The 21,280-nt window shown below is 32.9% G+C and overlaps 1 protein-coding gene across 7 annotated transcripts in view; it reads right to left on the reverse strand.

Annotated features, from left to right (window-relative positions):
• Window positions 1–21,280, reverse strand: part of CCDC82 (coiled-coil domain containing 82) — a 31,953-nt gene that overhangs the window by 7,855 nt on the left and 2,818 nt on the right. For 4 of the 7 annotated variants that reach the window (XM_036028660.1, XM_036028663.1, XM_036028662.1 and 1 more), the window contains exons 2-6: window positions 18,408–19,152; window positions 17,624–17,945; window positions 8,576–8,668; window positions 6,924–7,048; window positions 4,063–4,233 (exon numbers count right to left, since the gene is read on the reverse strand). In XM_036028660.1, the coding sequence (XP_035884553.1) occupies window positions 4,063–4,233; window positions 6,924–7,048; window positions 8,576–8,668; window positions 17,624–17,945; window positions 18,408–19,139 (1,443 nt within the window). In that variant the 5' untranslated portion in view covers window positions 19,140–19,152. Of the gene's footprint in view, window positions 1–4,062; window positions 4,234–6,923; window positions 7,049–8,575; window positions 8,669–17,623; window positions 17,946–18,407; window positions 20,548–21,280 lie in introns of those variants that run through there. The other 3 variants (XM_028514473.2, XM_028514471.2, XM_036028661.1) reach the window with 2 other exon arrangements.

The raw sequence follows: 21,280 nt of genomic DNA on the forward strand, positions 1-21,280 counted from the left end.
TGCATTTCTAGACATTAAGGACACTATTCTAACTAGATAGTATTAAAATCTCAGGAGATAGAGATATAAGTGCTGTGATGATTGTTCTCAGAACAGGCAAGTGACGTATAAATGATTACATACAGGGTAGCCTAGTTCTATAAACTGATAAATCTGAGAATAACTGAGCCTAAGGGATCTCAACATACAAACAAATAACTGGAAACAAAGTAAAAATTGTTACCAAATTTTCCAAAAGCAGAAGAGGGTGAATTGCAAATTTGTCAGACATAGCCAATAGAAGTATAAATTAACATTAACAAAATAAGGAAGGAAATATAATGAAACATGCATTACGTACATCTGTAATATCCAGCTAACTGTAGGTAACTTTTTAAGTTATTTCTCACCCTGGCTGGTGTGGCTCAATTAATTGAGTGCCCACCTGACAACCGAAAGATCTCTGGTTTGATTTCTAGTCAGGGCACATGCCTGGGCGCCCTGAGTCTAACTGGGGGCCTGTGAGAGGCAACTGATCTATGTTTCCCTTTCTTTCTTTCTCCCTCCCTATTCCTCCCTCTGAAAAATAAATTTAAAAAAATTTAAAAAACATATTTCTCTAGGCCCTTTATATATGGATCCAGCTCTTTATAGAAGTTAAATATGAAGAAAAAAGATCCTCAGGAAAGAGGAAGGATGGAAAGGAGTTTGTTTATGATACTAGACCTCTAGAAACATGCGGGGGCGTCCAACCAACAGCCCCGATGGCTGTGAATGCAGCCCAACACAAAATCATAAACTTACTTAAAACACTGAGTTTTTTTTGTGATTAAATGCCATAGTGTATTTAATGTGTGGCCCAAGACAACTCCTCTTCTTTCAGTGTGGCGCACACGTGCCGAAAGGTTGGATACCCGAGAGTGCAACACACCCAGCCAAGGGATTCTACTTCCTCCTGGCCCGTTTTTCAGCACGGACGCATTATCCACTGCTACTTGTGTCATACTCCTGCCTTGCCCCATTGGACCTTAAACACCTTGAGGAATCTGGACAGACCCTGGGAAAAATTAAAAATCAATTCAAGACTGTTGTCAGTCCTCCCATCTGCCTGTCAGATTTCACATCTCTCTTTCCTCCAGGTGATTACCTTCTCATCTATGCCCACAAGGCCTCTCATCTCAGTATCCTACCCAAGACGGCTTTACGAAAATTACTTTCTCCCATTAATTCTATTTTCCATCAAAGCATCCCTTTTCTCAAAGAAGATAGTATAACAAGAAAAGTTTTATCATTAAACAAATTCATTAAGAGCATTCTTTTAAAGTATTAGTTGCACCTTAAAAGAAAACCCCAGCAACCCTAAGGAGTCTCAATTTATGTAACTATAAGCAGTAACGCAAAATGGAAAATTAGTTTTCAAAATAACCTGAATGTGGGTGTGGGGGTAATCAGTCTCTTTGATGCCTTTGATTAAAAACAGCTTTGTGTTTTTTTCCTCCTTTCCTCCTTTCCTTTTACTCCCTTTCCTTTCCATATATGCATTGACATGGTAATTCAGTAGGATATAAAAGATTTTAATAAATTATTCTTCCTTTACAGGAAAAAATTACTGAAAAATGTAATATTAAAGAATTTCAATCATACTATCTTAATATATAAAATAGTTGAATGCTTGCATATAGCTATATATACAAATATACACATTTTTACATAGATGCAAGGTAGTATATATACATTGCTTATAATTTCACTTTTACCTAGCATTGTTTCATAACCTTCAAATATTATTTTAGTGGTTGTATTGTATTGTATGACAAAATGATGATAGCTTATTAAATCCCCACTCTAATATTTTATTTGGATTATTTCCATTTTTGTATTGGATTGGCCAAAAAGACACACTTTTCATTTTCACCAATAACTGCACTGATTTGGATATGTTGAGTATGTTGGCTATCTCCCATGTGGTATAATTGATTATTCTCAATAATATCTTCACTTGATCTCTATTAACTCAATTGGTCTACCTGATGATAGACCTTTGTCCGGCTGGAAACTTTGCAAATCACTTCTGACACACTCGAGATCAGTCACAGCACCTTCTCCATACACTGCACAAATCTTTTTTGGCATTTCAGTTGTGTTTTTACCTTTCTTGAAATAATAAAGCATAATATGCTGAAAATGTTGCTAATTTTCTTCCATTTTCAATATTAAAATGGCTACACAAAAATTCACTAATTTGGATAAGTTTCTTTTAAAAAAATGCGGGCTGATATGACAGCTGTCACAATACAAGCTAACAAAATTGCTTTGAATGAAGTTATAGACAACTAAGTGCTACTAGAGTATTTGTACAGAAAAAAAATCAAATGAACTTTCTGGCCAACCCAGTATTATAACTAATGCTTCAATGAAGTCCATGATTATGTCATTTGCTTTTATTGAATCACATTGCAAATAATATACTTACAGGCACTGAATACGTATAGCTCTATAACTCTGGCTATACAAGTATATAGTTATCTAGTACCTACAAAGATATATCACATCCTTTCTTTCTCTAGGAATCTTTCCATGAAATTGCTAGTTTCAATGCAATCTTAACAGAATTGCATTTTATCACTTTATTTAAAAGTACTTTGCTACTTGAACTATTAACTGGCATCTTGGGGTAGTTTTAGTTATTATATGCCTTTAAATAGAAAATAATCATTTTCCAATATATTTGTTAACTTTTGTATTTTTCCAATTGTGTGACTGGTGTATTAATGTTCCTTGCTTTTATTTCATGAGATCACCTTTTTTCTAGATATTGGAATCAACTATTTTACACAGAATCTTTATGCCTTCACAGGAATATAAGAACTCAAGAAATAGTTTTCTAATTCACCCCCCTTTTCAAGATTAGCTGTAGACAGCAAAGACAGTGAATATACAGCAATATTTTTATCTATACAACCAAAAATTATCCTTAAAGTATTAAATCACTTTTATTAAGAATCCAGATGTCTTATCTCATAAAGTTATAAACCAGTTTTAAACAATTGTGAAAGCTGTATATGACTTTGTTGAGAAAAGAAACATGTCTTTATAGTAACTTGCCAAGTAAAGCACTAAAGATTACATCTGAATTCATTAACCCTATACACACTTTCCAGAGATTCTTGCAATTCAGATTGTTCAGAGGGACTTGGTTAATTATTGCCCAATAATATTGAAGAATCATACTACCCAAATATTTAAACATTAAATATTTATATTAATAAATATTAATATATTAAATATTAATTTAAATATTTTGTATTTAAATAATCAACTGGCAATATTTAGAGTCAACTTTGGATTTCTAACTAGTCTCCAAAACACATATGCCCTTCACAAATATACAGATTCACCAGAGGGAGCTTTCAATATCAAGTTTTATATTATAAATGCAATATTTTTACATAGATTAAAAAAAGAGATAGAAGTAGTCTGCATCTGTACTTTTTCTCTCTTCATATTGAACTACTTTGCTCTTGTTTATCAATACTTTTCTTCCAACATTTTCTTCAGTTTTGTCTATTCATTAAAAATTAACAGCATCTTAAGTATGTGATAACTGTTCTAGACTGACACACTTCTGATATAGACTAGGTTGGAGCATGTTTTTTTTTTCAATTCTCCTCTTGGGATGAGTAGGCCTTTTCAATTATTTGCTTGTAGATTGTGAATTTGGTAGATTACACAGTTTTCCACTTGGGTCAAATTCTCCTTTGGACCCAAATGGCATCTGCTTCTTCTGCCCTAGTTACCTCCCTTTTCCTCCTCATCCTATACCCTCTCCCCAACCCCCTCCTGTTTGGGTGAAGTGTACTCACCCAAAGAAAATGTGCATGGATTTTAGCATCTGACTGAATTAGGAGTAAATCTGCTGGTGAGACACATTTTTCACATTCAAAAATTGTACTATCTTTCCTTGTATTCTTTTCCCTTCTCCTAGCACTTTCTCCATTTGTAAAAAATAACTTGGGGTTGTTTGTGCAAGCTTAGTATAAAATTCCCAAATACTGAAAACTAAAAGGAGAAGAAAAAGAATACCTGTTTATCATGTGACATGAAATCATCTGTTTCCATAGTCCTGGTATTATACAATTGTCCCGATAAATGCACTGTATATTTACAGTAGCGATGCAATCCACAAGCCTGGCAGGAACAATTTTCAGGATTCTTCATATGGATACTTACATTAGAATAATTTTCTACACGCTCCTGAAAACAAACAAACAAAAATGTATGTAATTAGGCTATGAAGAATTAGAAGGATGACAACAAATAGAACCTAACCAAATTAAAAGCAACATTAGGAATCATAATAACAGGATGAAATGTAAGAGCAAACACTGGTATTGAATATATCTAACTTTAATACTGAGCACACAGTAAGTATTTGACAAGATATTTTTACATATAAATGAATTTATAACTTAGAAATAGTAAGTAGAAAAAACCAGACCAGAAAAAAAGTTAGTTTCATATCCTTCATGAGTTACTATGAAGTAGTGATTTTCACAGGTTTTCTTTTCCTTTCTCTCATCTCTAGTTAGTGTTAATGAGGAGTTAATTAGTTTAAAATAGGAAACAATGAGCAGCAAAAATTCAAAATATAATAAAAGATGAAATCATCTAGGTTAGTCAACAACTGGGAAAAACAAGATCACATTCAGTCTCCATTGTGGGAATTATATCATATTTTCAACAAAATATTCCAGAAATAATTTAATCTTTGTTGGTTACTTACTAAAGTACTATGAAAATAAACAAATTGGAACTAGGATTGCTAGGTGGCCAGTACTGAAATGGTCAGTGTAATTGCTGAGCTAAAACAAAGAGAAAATATTTGGGACTCATAAATAAGGTTTATTAAGCTGTGTAATTACTTGTGCTTGAGTATTCTTGCTTGCTCTCTAGACCTGTGTGAGAGACTACTGTTTAAATTAGTAGTATAGATTAGGTTTTACCACAACATTTGAACTGTACACAATGAAAATATTTAAGCAGGGTTACTAATTCACTTTCACATTCTATATTAAGTAGGTATCCAACAGACTGATCATTTCTACATTGGATGATTCACAATATGGCCTTTTGTCTACCTTTACTATTTTTCATATTTCATGACTCTTCATGACACATGTCACTTACATGCTGACTTTCAGAGTGAACAGGTGACTGACTAACCACTTTCCCTCCAGCTTCTGTGTTACTCAGGGAAATACATGCTGAGTTGAAAGCTCTGTCAGCTTAGTTTCCTGAGAGGCTATAAGCAGAGCACTCCTATTGAATTACACTGAACATCTAATGTAAGTAAAAAATAAATTGTTGAATTAAGCTATTACAATTTTTGTTGTAGGTTTATTTTTTGTCACATTATTTAATTTTCACAGCATAATCTACCTTATCCTGACCAAGATCATACTGAATTATCTATGTCTCTAAGTTTTTAAGCTAATATACTGTTGTACGTTATAGTTATTTGAACTTTGGGTTATCCAAATTCAGCATAACCTACTATAGTATGGTAAATCATACTATAGCATAATGGTATGGGCTTCGGAATCAGAGAAACTGTAGAAACCTGACATTTCTAGGTTTAAATGTGGGCTTGGCTCATTACTAGCTGTGTAACCTTATATTACTCAATTTTCTCAGTCATAGTTTCCTCATCTCCAATCGAGGAAATAATAGTGACTTCCTAATGTGGTTGACTTTGAAGACCAAATAAGATGTGTTACTTTGCATGTAAATTATTTGGCAAAACTAAATGATCAATGAATAATGCTATTTTTCTTTCTATTAAAAAAGTATTTATATCATGTTCTAAGAGCTGCATACTATCTGCTTTCTAAGTAAGTAAATAGTCCCCTTTAAAATAAGTAAATATTTTCTGTATCTGAGGAAAAAACTGGAGATTAGAGAAGTTAAAAACACCCACAGTCAAAAAGATACCCTAAACTCAAGCCATCCTTCCAATTGAAGTCTTCTAACTCTTTCTGGAATCCTGTAACTGGCCTTTAAGTGTAACCATCTGTGGCTAATTTATCATTAGGTAATTTAATGCTGAACAGGCCTTGGGTGAAGCCAAATCTCCTGACATAAATGAGGTAGAGTAGTTAATGATTTAAGTGCCAGAAGGACGTTAGGGAACTTGAACTTCACTTATCTTGCCATTTTCCTCTTACTAATAATCATTAGAAGACAGAATGTTAGAAGTGGAGAGAAAAAAAAGAAACCTTAAAAATCATATAGTGCACTCTCTACTATTAGAGATCATAGAAAAGAAATCTAGAGGATAATATGGAATCCAATATATCTTATAAATTAAAAAGATGCTTTACTCAAATTGGTATAAACTCTTAAGGTGGAAAAGGGTATTAAAGACAACCGAGGCATTTATTTTCCAAATTGTGTCATGGAAATCAGTTATCCTAGGAGGTGATCAGTATTTCATGAAAAGGAGCCCCATAGTAAAAGACAAATTTGGGAATATTACATTCTATATGGCCCTCTTGAAGATTTACAGTATAAATTCACACACTATTTCTCCTTGAAAAATCTTCCAGTTAAGTTAAACTCATGGTTTTTCAAAACCCTAACTTTTCTGAAACAACAATGAACACCCTGTGAGACAATCTCCTCATTTTAAGACATGGGCTAAACCCTTTGGATATACAAAAGTTATTTTTCATTTGGAACTACTTAATTATTAGACAGAGATACTAAGTGTGAATGATTAAAATAATAGCCTTTAGAAGTGGTAAGAAACAATGAGCTGATTATTTAAAAAGAAAAAATGCCAATAATTTAGGAGGTTATTAAGCCTGACTGAACACTGAAATCCTGAGAGGTCTCCCACTCCCCCTGTGCCTCCCAGAGATTACAAAATAAATAAAACTGTATACCTTATACTGCTCTTTCCAACGACTTCTAGAGGATAAACTCTCTAGACGAGGCTGAACAAAGCGGTTATCCAAATAATGAAGAGATGTCAACATGTCTTGTGCATATGATTTTTGCCTGGTACCATCTGTTCAGGGGAACAACAAAAACAAAAAATCCCAATCACTTTGCCCTCATGAAATATTTAAATAACTAAACACTTAAGGATTTCTTCCCATAGCTTTAGGTTGGTTGGTTAGAAGCACTTTAAATTAAAATAAATTTTTAATGATGTAAAAATAAATCATTCCATCAGAGCATTAGGGAGAAGAAAGAGCCATACAGGCCCTCTAATTGTTCCTTGAACACATCAAACTGACTCTTTCCTAAGGGTCTTTGAACTCGCTGTGGTCTCTGCTAGATCCACGTATTACTTCCTCTCTCACTTCAGGCTTCTGTTCAAGTCACCTCTTGAGACACTGTCTATGACCAATCTAACATAGACTTTCTTTTCCTTGTCACTTTTGATCTCCTTATCCTACTTTTTTTCCCCAAGAACTAATCAATAGTTGAAATCAGATTGTTATAAATTTGTTTACTCATTCTCTGTCTCTCCCATTAGACTCTATGAAACATGCAAGTCAGGAATCACATGTCATGGTCACTACCATATCCCCAGCCCTCAAATGACCCCTGGCCTTTAGTAGGCACTCATCAAATATTTGTTCAATGAGCTGTGAATGAAATCTTATTTTGGCACTCAGGTTGATACTCAACACAAGATACTTTATTAAGTCTCTATTATAATAAAGACTATAATAGTCTTTATTAAGTGTCAGATACTGTGCTAGATGCAAGGGATAAGTATATATAAGGTATGTTTCTTCTCATACTCTTGGAAGGAAAGAAGGCCAAAATACATATTCAATATACATATAAAAAGTGTATTCATATCAGTACCACCATACTCAGGATAATGCTAGTATAAATGAGGGAGTAACAAATGTTACCTGAGTGGGTCATTGATAATTTTTTTTAATCCTTATGTGAGGATTTTTTAAATTGATTTTAGAGAGAGAGGAAGGGAGAGCAAGAAAAACATTGATGTGAGAGAGAAACATTGACTGACTGCCTCCTGTATGCACCCCAACCAGGTATCAAACCCGCACCATTTTGGTGCACAGGACGACACTCCAACCGAGCCACCTTGCCAGGGCTCATAGATAGCTTTAATAGTCAAAATGATTTTACATTCGCCTGGAAAATCTATGGTAGAAAGAGATTATATTCTAAGGAGGAACAGTATGAGCAAAGGCACAAAAGCTTAAAACAGCATAACTTCTGGTGAAATTCAAGGAGCTTAGAGAGGCTAGGGTAACATATGAGTGTTGACTATGCTGCTGTTTTAAGAGTATGCGTCCTATATTTTCAAATTCACTGTAAGCTCTCTAAAGACAGGGGACTGTCACACATTTCTTTTGTACTTTCCACATTTCACAAATAATAAACACTAACAAGTTTTTAAAGTGGAGGGACTTTTGGTGCAGTTGATTCTTGAGGGAATAACAACCGGAGGGGCCTAAGAATGGGTCTCCTTGGTTTTGTTATATACTATATATGGTTGTTTAAAATTGGAAAAAGAAAAAAAATTGGTACATTCATATGATTAACTTACCATATAATGTTCCCAGAAATGATTCATCTAAAGCATTGATCAGAAGAGCCTTGACAACTCTTTCAAAATGAGTATAGTGGTCACTAAAAGAATCTGAAATTAATTTGAGATAAATATTAGAATCTAGTAGACAAAAAAACTCCTGAATATGTTCATTTCCCCAAAGCTAAGAAATTAATACTATAAATAGAAGTATTGCTTAATCTGATTTTATAGCTGCCTCAGTGACTTCTCTAGTCATTGAACAAATCTCCATTTTTCAGATTTACTGGCTTCTAATCCGAAGTTCCTAGTTGTGTTTTCAAATAATCTTCACTTTCCAAACTTATTTAGGGAAAATTAAGAGATGTGTTGTAAAAACAAGTCAAAATTGTTCCCTGATTACCTAAGTTTAATTATGAACTTGACAGTTAGAAAGACCAAGAGAAAAAACTTCTATAGGTGGATTGTTCAAAACGCACACTAAACTTCTAATACATTTCCTCTAAAACACGTTACATACGACATTGTCCAACTACTACCCTAGCCAGAATCCCAATGACTATAAAAACTCCATTTCCCTTTCTGCTGCCCTATATTTAGAATTTTCCACATCAATTTAGAAAATTTATATCTACTACTCTTTTTCATACCAAATATATAAGCCTCCTTTTCCACTAACCCAATCTGGTCCATGGAATCATCTGTTTGACAAGTTAGGCAGTAATAAGAGAGAAGGTCCCTACTATTTCCCATTGCTCTTGGATTAAGGTTTACTATGGCTTTTGGAAATGTTCTCTATCAAATACAACCCCTTCCTTGACCCAAGAAATGTTCTATCATAATAGAACATTTGCTGTGTTCTGGGCATCTATGAAGACATATTAAAAGCAGTGTGAGTATTTTAGGAAGAGTGGAAGATGTTTGGTAAAGAATTAAAGGAAAAGAAGACCCATCCATGAGTGAATCTGAGCTTTGTTTTCAGTTGAAATAAAACAAAGATTGGGATTTAACATGGAGAAACATTTAAACTTATATTTTAGTTACTAAAAGGGCTGTATAGCTCCTTTTTTAGAATTTTGGGGAATTTTTTAGTATACATCATATTAAGGAAACACCTATTGAAGTATTAGAGTAAACAAAATAAAGCAGTAGTAGAACAAAATGACAATAGCAGATAATATGCATCTATGCCTAACTGAAAATTACAAGAATTGATCATAGCTATTTATGAATATATTTTAAAATTAGAATTGGAAAATGAAATACTTCAAAAAATTCAACTTTGACTAGGTTATATCACTCTCTGTATATAATATTATAGTGTTAGTAGATAATTTGTGAGTGTTAAAATGCACTTAAACTTTAATACTTCTTAAATTTATTAAGGAAAACCTGTTCAGGGAATATTAACAGATATGCTGAGAAAAAAATTAAATCCATTTCCTGTGCACCTAAGTTTAACCATCAAATAAATTGGAATAGAATTTTTACCTCACTGAATTTTTATCAGTTTTAGATGTTACTCACCTGCTATGAAGTTTGAGAACTGCTGCTGTATTTCAAAGACCCTGAAAGTGTCTCCTTAGGATTGGGATTTAAACAGCAGAGGATCAGAACCACCTGGAGTTTTTTTCCTAATCACATAATACCTCTCCTACCATAATCACCTTCAAAAAAGTCAGGAAGCAAGCCTTGATTTCCTTGTACTTGAGTGGATGGGTAGATGGTATAATTATGCTCCTGGCACCTCAAATTTTTTTAAAAAATGTATTGAGCAAGTTTATGCCAGGCATTGTTTTATGCACTTACGTACATTGCTTTAATTCTCACAACAAGCCTACTAGGTAATATCATGACACTGAGTTTATTTCTAGTTGAGGAAATAGCAACAGAGAGGATGTAAAACTTCCCTGAGATTACACAGCTAATGTACTAAGGTTGGAAACCAGGCCCTCTGACTCTTGATTTCATGTTACTACCTTCTAGAGATAAATATTCTTTTGCATGGGATTTGACATCATTATAATTCAGAACATAAAATTTTAGACTTGGATGGAAAATTGAAGAAAATAAAATTCAAATATCTCATCTTAAAACTAAGAAAAATGACATAATAATAACTTACCCAAGGTCACACAACTAGACAGAGGCAGAATCAGGATTAGGGATCAGACCTCCTCCAGAACTTTATTCAGTGCTTTAATTCCTCTATTAGGTAGAGTTCTGTGGAATATCCTAGGAATATTGTTTACAACTTTCCTCCAGGATTATAAAATTATTACAAGACACAGGAGAAAACCAACAATAGTGTTTGTGCCTAAGTTGATTTTTCCAGAGCAGTTAATCAATTTCCCCACACCCAGTCATTGGATAGTCTAGTCATTCTGATTTCCCATGCATCCTTTATCATGTATTAATTTCACATATATGCTAAGATTTTGTTTCAGCACCATCTTCCCACTGATCTGGCTATCATTCCCATGTCAGTACTACACTGCTTTACTTAACTGCGATTTTGTGGTAACTTTTTTTACACCTGGTGGGGCAAGTCTTTTTGATTTATTCTTTACTTTCAAATTTCCTTTCTTCTCCCAAATGAACTTTAGGATTGTTTCGTCAAGTTAAATCATACAATTATAGAAGAAATAACTTCTCATACTATTTGTTACCTTCCAGAAACATGGTGTGTCACTCCTTTCCCTCGTGTTTTCTTTTCTATTTCACAGTTAAGTTTATTCTTGTTCCTACAAAGCTATGCTTAAGGTTAGGCCTAGAAAACTTACTGTGTTTGCTAGTGTAAGTGGATTGTTCCCTCATTATACCATTTAAGTAATTATTGATAGTGTGGTCATTTTTCTGAGGTCTTTTACTAATTCCAAAATACTAAGATTCTCTTAGGTACTTATGGAAAATGAGCTTCCTGAGACAGAGAGAGAGAGAGAGAGAGAGAGAGAGAGAGAGAGAGAGAGATTGATTGATTGAGAGAGAGAGAGAGATTGAGATTGTTTAAGAACTCCTGGGCACTGACTGTTTTCTTCCCCAACCCTGAGGAGGGTGTGGTCTTGCTAGTGCTGTTTAAGAACCAAGAGAATGTTTATAAATATTCTCATAGGTGGATTTGTGGCTGTACTTTCTTCTGGAATGAAGGTGTAAGCTCAGTGTAAAAGGACAGAGGCAGAACAAGAAACTGGCTTCTTTTCCTACTCTTAACAGGTCTCACCGACCCCACAAAGGGAAAAAAGGACATGAGAAAGCCATGGAAATACATGCTGCACCTACTTTTGCTCATAATCTATTCACACCCTTCCTCCTAACTTCTCTATCCTTGGTTAGATAAATCAGAAAGGTGAAGCTTTTGTATATATAATCACATTATGTTCAAAGAATGTCTTTTCTCTTTCAGTAGTTCAAAACACTAGAACAAAGTCAGTAAAAATATTTTTGTCTTGTTCTTTACTGCAAAGAGAACATCTCTAGTGCTTCATTGTATGTATGTTGGCTATTGGTTTTAAATATTCTTTGTTATGTAAAGAACATATGCTCATATTACTATTTTTAATACTTAAAAAACTAGATATAGACATTAAATTTTACCAAATGCCTTTTTAGAATCTGTTGAAATCATGGTACATTTTTTTCCTAACATTAATATTACATTAATATGGCACCTAATATTTAACCATTTTTATAGTTCTAAAAAGAATTGTTAATGTTTTCTTTATTCTTGTAATTAAAAAAAATTTCCTTCATATGTCTATTTGCAAATCTATTTTCATCATCTTATTGGGATGTGTACCTCTTTAATCTGCATAAACAGTGTGTTCAACAACTGGCTATTTTCTTCTATCATACCTTTAGATTCTCATGTCCATATGTTTTTCTATCCAAAAATATGGTATGATTCTTAGTACATTCAAATCTTCTTTTACGTGTCTCACTAATGTATTTTTTCTTCCTTTAGATTTCCATTTATTCTCTATTTTTCTCCCAGGAATTTGTGAAATAGGATCATTTCTATTCCTTTACCATCTTTTCCCTCAGAACTAGTTTCTTTCTTCTCTATGCTCGAAGAATTTTGGTTTAACCTACATATCATTGGTGAGATTTTCTGTACTCTTAATTCTGCTTTTTACCACTTTCAATACAGATTTTATTTCTAACTTTATACTTTTAATTTCCTGGCAATTCATCTTTATCTTACCTAACTCCTTCACCTCAAATGACTCTTTCCTTATAACTTCCTACTTCTTTTCCAAAAATTACAAAGCAAATGTTGCATATAACTTTTCACAGGTATTTCCTTCCTCTGAGTTTCAGAGCAATGCTTTGCCTTTTGCAAAAGTAATTCACTGGTACTTTTTACTTATCCTAGAACAAGAGGAAAAGTTCTAGGGTTGAACATTTAGCATAAATGCATGTAAGATTGCTCTTGGGCATACTCTGTGCTGCGTTGATAGAATGGTTGCCTTTGAGTGCTAGGTGGAAACTAAGTTAACGTCCATTTTTAGTCCAACTTCCAGTCTAGCAGGTATTTATATAGCAAGGCACTAGAGATGTACTTCTGTATCTACCATTTGGTTCTCTGTCACTCTAAGCATATGATAGAGTACTGGAAAAATAATCTTCAGTACCCACAAATCTGAAGGTTATTCCTATCTACCCACATATAATATTTTTAGTAAGTGAACGTTATAGATTTAGAACACAATGGACCACTGCTAGTCTATCCCTCTACTTTCTATCACATCTTTTCTGGGAGCTGCAGTCTCAGAATATATACAGAAGAATATAGAGGTTGGTGAGAAGGGAAAAAGACTATGATTTTCTTCCCACACTGGAACAATGGGGGGCGGAGAACTAATCTATTTTGAGGTATCACTAATGCAACCACCACAACAACAGAGAAAACAATAATTTTATGTCCGCCACAAAACTCACTTATGCTATCTCTCAGTCATTTAGTTTTGCACATACTCTGAGGTGTCTGAAAGACACCTTGATGAAAATGTTTAGTAAGATGATGAAAAATTGAGTTGTAGGCTTTGAAGAAATCTGCATTGAAAATAAAACTTTGGGAATTTTTGCCTATAGACTGGACTGAACTTAGGGGGCGGAGAGTACTTGAAGCTCAAGCAAAATGAAGGTGAAGATGGAACCTTTACAAACATCAATACTTACATGATAGACGAAAAAAGAGGAAAGCAATATTATAAAGGGAAAGACAAGAAAGAGTGGTAGCACAGAAGCTAAGAAAGAGAACTTTCTAAAAGTAAGAGTGGTCAGTGGTTGGTAGCAAAGCACATAGCAATATCAGGTTAACATATATGAAACGAAGAGCATTTTGGCAACTAGGAAATTATCACTAACTTTAGTGAGAGCAATTTCATTGGATTGATGGGTGCAAGAGCCTGAGTACAATGTTTTGTGGATTTATGGGGAAACTTGAACAAAAAGATTTAGAATAGTGGCTATGAGAAGAAAGGCACTGAATATAGTAAAATATTTAGACAATATGTAAGAATAGAGCCAGAAGTTAAAATTAAGAACACACAACATAATATGTATTACATAAAAAATGGATCACATCTTCTTCTAATGTGGAGATGCTCAGTAGTAAAAGCAAGCACAGAGCTCCTTGGTATTAACATAAATGAGATGAAAATATATGTCCATAAAAAATTTACACACAAATGCTTATAGCAGCTTTATTTATAATTGCCAAAACTTGGAAACAATGTATTTGTCAACAGGTGAATGGATAAACAAACTGTAATACATCCATACAATGTAATAGTATTCAGTGATACAAAGAAATGAGCTATCAGGCCACATTAAGACATGGAGGAAGTTTAAATGTATATTAAGTGAAAGAAGCCAATCTGAAGAGGCTATAGGTTCACTTCTCCAGAGCTAAGAAATAAATATGATAAATAGAAGTATTGCTTAATTATTCTTGATTTTATAGCTGCTTCAGTGACTTCTCTAGTCATTGAACAAACCTCCATTTTTCACATTGACTGGCTTCTAATCCAAAGTTCCTAGTTATGTTTTCAAATAATCTTCACTTTCCAAACTTATTTAGGGAAAATTAAGAGATATGCTATAAAAACAAGTCAAAATCATTTCCTGATTACCTAAGTTTAATTATGAACTTGACAGTTAGAAAGACCAAGAGAAAAAACTTCTATAGGCTGTGTGATTCCAACTATAAAACATTCTGCTAAAGGTAAAACTATGGAAACATTAAAAAGATCAGTGGTTGCCAGGGGTTCAGGGTAGTGAGGGAGGGATGAATAGGTAGAACAGAGGTGATTTTAAGGAGACTGAAATTATTCTGTATGATATGTAATTGTGCATACCTGTAGTGTCACTATACTTTGCCAAAACCCATAGGATGTACTATTCGGCCATAGTACAATCTTGTGATTTGTGACACGTGGATGAGCCTCAAGGCTAAGTAAATAAGTCAGACACAGAAAGAAAAATATGTATGGTTTCACTTATTGTGTGGAATCTAAAAAAAATAAGTGAACAAGCAAAAAAGAAACCAACTCCCAGACACAGAGAACAAACTGATAGTTGCCAGATGGAATGGAAGTGTAGGGAAGAATGAAAAAGGTAAAAGGGATTAAGAAGTACAAGTTTTCAGATATAAAACAGTCACAGGGATGTAAAATACAGCTTAGGAAATATAGTCAATAATATTGTAATAACTATGTATGGTGTTAAATGGGTACTAGACTTACCGTGATCCCTTTATAAGTTATATAATATGTGTAAGCATTATACTGTACACCTGTAACTAATATAATACTGTATATCAACTATAATTTAGCAATAAACTTTTAAAAATACCAAAAAAATCCATAGAATATACAACATAAACGGTTAGCCCTAAGGTAAACTAGGAACTACAGTTAATAATACTGTATCAATATTGGCTCTTCATGTCATATGCACCAAACTAATGCAAGATGTTAATAACAGGGATGTTGTGTGTATGTGAGGGGTTAGATGGGAACTCTATGTACTTTCCACTCAACTTCTCAGTAAATCTAAAATGGCCCTTAAAAAAACAAAAGCAAGCACAGAGGGGTAGAATAGAGAAGGAAGGTAAGATAGTTCTTACTTGCTGGACTTCTATTTTAATTAATTCTCAGGAGTAGGTATGAGTGGGTACCTCTTAGCAAATGTTCTATCACATTCTAGATATTATAATCCAGGACAATGGGGTACCTCCTAATTGTATTTCCTTGACATTCAAATGTCCAGGTGGTAGATGAACCAATGCCTACTGATCTAATAGTCATTAGCTTTCAAAACATAGATGCCTATCATTGGCATCTCTATACTGCTAATTTCTTGAAATTTGATATATGCCTCAACCTACTATTTTATTATAAATCCTGAGGTCTAAATTAAACCATCACAGAATTAGTTTTTGCCCTCATAAAAAATCTGGAAAGAATGCATTCTTTAAGGAAAAAAGTATATATCCAACAGTCTATTGAAGTTGTAGAACATCATAAAAACAATCTTTGAATTTGTGTAATTATAGGGATCAGAATACATACTTAAAGATATCCTAAATTTTCACAGTCCTATTATTTATATTTTCATTAACCACACAAAAATACAAAAGTTTCTAATTTCCAATCTGATAGGTTTCATGGAATGATGCTTTAAGTCCTGATAAAACCAGTGGTTCTACAAACCAGTTGTCTGCAGTCCCTTGTAAATTCCCAAGTCCATTTGTGATCTATCAAATCAAAGCAGTAACACTGAGACGATCATTTGCTGTTTTCACTGTTGGGATTTTCACTGATGGTGCATAAGTAGCTATAAGTAAGGCAGCTGCTCCCTAACATAGCAGTAGCACCAGACTACAATTATTGAAGTCATCACTGCTATGCACTCTGTAAAAAGGCTACTTTCACCTAAGAATGTCCTTGACAAAGTAGTCAAAATTGTTAATGTTATTAAATCTTGAGTCTTGAGTATCCATCTTTTTAGTACTCAATGGGATGAAATGGGACATATGCATAAAGTTCTTAGGCTGCATACCAAAGTATGATCAATCATACTTTGAGGAAAAACTGAGTTGAGAGCTGAAAAAGCCTTAATTGTCATGAAACACCATGTTTACTTCAAAGAATAACTGACAAACCACAGTTATTCTAGCATTTGTCAAATATTTTCCCAAAGGAGAACAAAGGGAGCCTGTCATTTTTTTCGTTGCCAAAGACCAAAAAAAAGAAAGAAAAAAGAAAAACATTTTTGAGTAAAGTGTAGAATTTTGAAAAACTTTTATCAGCTTCCCAACCTGAAGAATTTTCTGATGAGACTGGTGGTAATATGAACAAGGTGGTTTTAAAAATATTGTATCATGAAATGTGTCAATATATGGAAGATCCGTATAACCCAGTGAAGCAGTATTGTTCAAATGACCAATGCATGATGATACAAAATCATGCACAAGTAAAAAGATCCATTCAAAGTGCAAGATGGACCAATGGATTGAAATGTAAGTACTAAAATTTCATTTATATTGTTTCAGATTCCATATTGTGACTAACCTTTAAGAAGCTATCACATGTCTAATTTTTGTGTTGTGGCAAAAGAGAATATCCACAATTACTTTGGAAATATGTACTATTCCCTTTTCCAGTTATGTGTGAAGCAAGGTTGCTTTTATCTATTTCGACAAGAATGCCACAACAGACCCAATGCGAAAGCACAAATAAGAACCCAATGACTGCCTCCTATTAAGCTGGTCATTAAATATATTTATCAAAACGTAAAACAATGTCTTCTCATTTTGGGTGGAAAAATAGTTACTAATTAAAATGTTATTTATTTGTTTAATGAGTTTGTTAATGTTATTTTTAAGTGAAATAATTAATAAATATATTTTAAACTTCTGTTTTGTATTTCTACAATAGTAAATGTTGATAGCTATGACAACAGAAACAAAAGCTATTTGGGGTTCTCAATAATTTTTAAAAGTATAAAGGGTTCCTGAAACTACTAGACTAAGCTATTACCAGACTGATAAATTAAAGTTACCTGAAAATAAAATCACAGATCCTAAATGATTTAGAACATGAGAGTAACAGGTTGATTTCATGCTTGACATAGTATCATGATTAGAACAGTCATAAAATATTTTCTTGATATTTAACTTACAAAGAGAATTTTGCTTTACTAATTTCAGTTGTGATGTAGTCAAATTTTCTCCTTGCTGACTTTCACTCTTTCCATCACCCTCTTCATCTTGTACTACAAAGCCATCCATAACATAATTATCTCCATCTTCATCAGATTCATAATCATCCTCTTCCTCATCATCATTTTCATCACTGCTTGGGCAGGATTCCTTTTCAGAGTCCTAATTCAATTAAAACACATTCTTTCAGTAAACTGCACCTTTAAAATTGTCAGTATGGATGTGAAATGAAAAGATTAAATCTGAACCTCTCCAAAATGATCCATAAAAATTAATTTCATATTTTAAGTTTAAAAATTTTTTTGTCATATTAAATGTTGACATTTGAAATCAAGAAGAAAATAACATACCTTGGTAAGTGGTATAAAGTGTTTAAAACATACATTAAGATTATAAGTAGAAGATACAAATAGGAAATACCATATAAAACAGTCTTTTAATTTTAAAAGAATGATAGACTGAAGCTCATGATAAAACAATATATTAGATTCAATATTGTAATCAAACATGTTCATGGATACTTCATTAAAAATAAATTCTAGTAAGTAGAGAAATAGTATAGACTCAGCACTAAATACTTAAAAAATTTAAAAACACTAACAAAACTAATAAAATGTAACACACCTCAAAATCTCTACTACTATTGCGTCTCTGACGAGATCTTTGTTTTGAGAGTTCTTTCAGTTTCTGGAGTTGTTCTCGTTTTCTTGCAGCTGATGTTTTTTCAGGTTGATTTTCTATCTCTGCCGAAGAACATTCATCTTCAACCACTCTACGTGGACGTTTAACACCTACTTTTTTAACTAGGATATCACTGTCGTCACTCTCATCACTGTCAGACATCACAGAGGAGATTCGTTTTCTCTTCCCTCGCTTAATGTGTTCCTCTTCTACATCCTCCTCTGTTATTTGTTCAGTGTGTTTGTTAAGATCATCATCCTCTTGACTTGAGTGCTTTTCATGATCTGGTAAGTCAATACTACTATGTTTGGTTTTGTTCTTTTCTTCTTCATATGTTGAACTGTTGCCAGTGTTAATGAGATGCTCACAGCTGTTTCCTTCACTTTCAGCTTTAATTAATTTAAGTTCTCTTTCATTTTCTGGCTTTTCATTACTATCAAGTGCCTTATTACTAGCAAGTGCTTCATCACTGTTAATACTTTCATCACTGTCAAGCTCTTCATCACTATCAAGATTTTCATCACTATCAAGATCTTCATCAGTATCAAGGTCTTCATCACTATTAAATAACTGTGAGATACTTCTTTTAGTCCGCCTCCAATCAACTCGAGATTTCTGCTCATGTTCTTGAGTCTTAGAATTTTTTCTTGTTTCATGTCTTCTAACTTGTATCATTTTCACTTAACTTCTACAAAATAAAGTTATTAGGAATATAATAATGATAACTAGATTACAACAATGAATGCATTTATAGTACAAACTGTATTTACTTGATATAAAATGGTTCTCAAAGGTAACATCACATGAAATATCTGAGTGAAGATGGCAGAACATTTATTCAACAAATAATTTGATGAACATCTATAAAAGCATTATATGAACAACTATTCTAAATTATGATATGTTTTGCTGAAAAAGATACATAAAAAAATCACGGTTCTATTCTTTAGAAGACTATTATCCATGTGTAAAAGTAAAACACATAAACATATAAGAAAAATGCAAGGGAGTATTCATTTAGTATCAAGTGAATGATAAAAATAACTGATAGAAGTGTGAAGATGTAGAAAGATTAGAACAGCAAGTATTTACGTAAAGATTTTATTGAACAGGTATGATCTGATAGACTTCTAAAGGACTGGTTATATCTGAACCAAAATAATGAAAGAAAAAAGCGATTCAGGCAGATAAAAATGGTACAGTCAAAACTTTGTCACTGAGAAAGAACACAGTAAGTTTAGTAAATAAGTGTGACCAAAACAAGTGTGAAAAAAGGCTTTATGCTAGAAAAAAGATACCAGTATAGAAAAGTAAGGTGGAATTACCAGAATGACTCACCCTGTAAGCAAAGAAGAATTCTGAATAGAGATATGACATGTATCCTAATATAAAGGATCAATCCACTTATATTAAGGAAGTTACAAAGTAATAATTGATATAAAAAAGATAGTGGTGCAAAAGGTAAGAGATAACCTATCCACTAAGATTGCAGTCTCTATATAATTTAGTAAAATGGCAATGGCTTTAAACCACTCAAAGTTTAAGATATAATATCCAACAGAAAACTTACTAAAAATCAATAATGTAATCGGGTAAAAAAATATCAAAAGTTTCATAGTGAAGCAGGGTATGGTATTGGGAAAGGAAAATAAATGCTTTAAGTTTCTGAATCAGAAAAGGACGAACTCCATTAAAATTATCACAAGCATATAGTAAAGGAATAAAGAGACAAGATAATTACAAAAACAGTAACACATATACTTCTGTGGTTGCTAAGGAAACTAGAAATATTACAATATAATGAGACTGACTTCATAATACATGTATAAGAGCCTGTGCATTTAACTGAGGCCTATCTCCTTATAAGAAATCACCTTATGAGGCTGATTATTCCAATATTTCCACCATGGCACAGAATATTCCTAGAGACTTTCTATAAACCATTACACCAAAAATATACATAAATATATGAAAATAACACTTCATTTTTTATCCCAAAGAGTTGTTTAAATACAGACTTTATTCACTTGTCTCAGTTATCAGAGACTGCATAAGTAGCTTTCAGGAATTACTGTATTTTGCCGTGTATAACGCGTGCTTTTTGCCCAAATTTTTGGGGGAAAAATAAGGATGCACAATATACATGGGTAGTGCTAATTCTGTATCTATACAAAATGTTTTTAATTCTTTTATTTATGCTTATGTGTTAAAAGTGTAACTCTAGAAAGCAATAATCATATCAACATGCAAAACAATACCCTGGAATACGATAATTGGTTTTGTTTTTAAATATAAGTAAATAAAATACTGAATTAAAAAATTAAAACGATTTTTTTCCTGAAAGTTTGGGCTAAAAACATGGGTGGGCATCATACATGGCAAAATATGCGTAAATCCAATTTGAAAAGATGAACGTCCATTAAAGATATTTTTTAAATGTGCTGCAAATTCAGAAGGTAATTAAAAGAATTTATAAGCAATGGTATTACTGAACCAAGTTTATAGCTTCTCAAAATGAGTGAGGGGAATAACCACTCATTTGATTGTACAAATTCTGGTATATTTATAAGGTAATATGACTACTCCTATAATGGTAACAACTCATATAAAATCAGAACAATGGCTGTTAAGATTATACACCAGAATTATAGTGTAAGCTGAAGTTCAACAATAACTGTTACAAGTTATACTCAGCACTGTAACAGCAATTTAACAAATCCTAGTGAATAGATCAAATATTTTGCTATTTGAAATTACACTTGGGTTGTTTCTTATAGAAGTTTTATGTTGAAATTAGCAAAGAAGAAAACCATGTG

The sequence above is a fragment of the Phyllostomus discolor genome, chromosome 6, assembly GCF_004126475.2.
Source record: "Phyllostomus discolor isolate MPI-MPIP mPhyDis1 chromosome 6, mPhyDis1.pri.v3, whole genome shotgun sequence".
In the NCBI taxonomy this organism is placed as follows: domain Eukaryota; kingdom Metazoa; phylum Chordata; class Mammalia; order Chiroptera; family Phyllostomidae; genus Phyllostomus; species Phyllostomus discolor.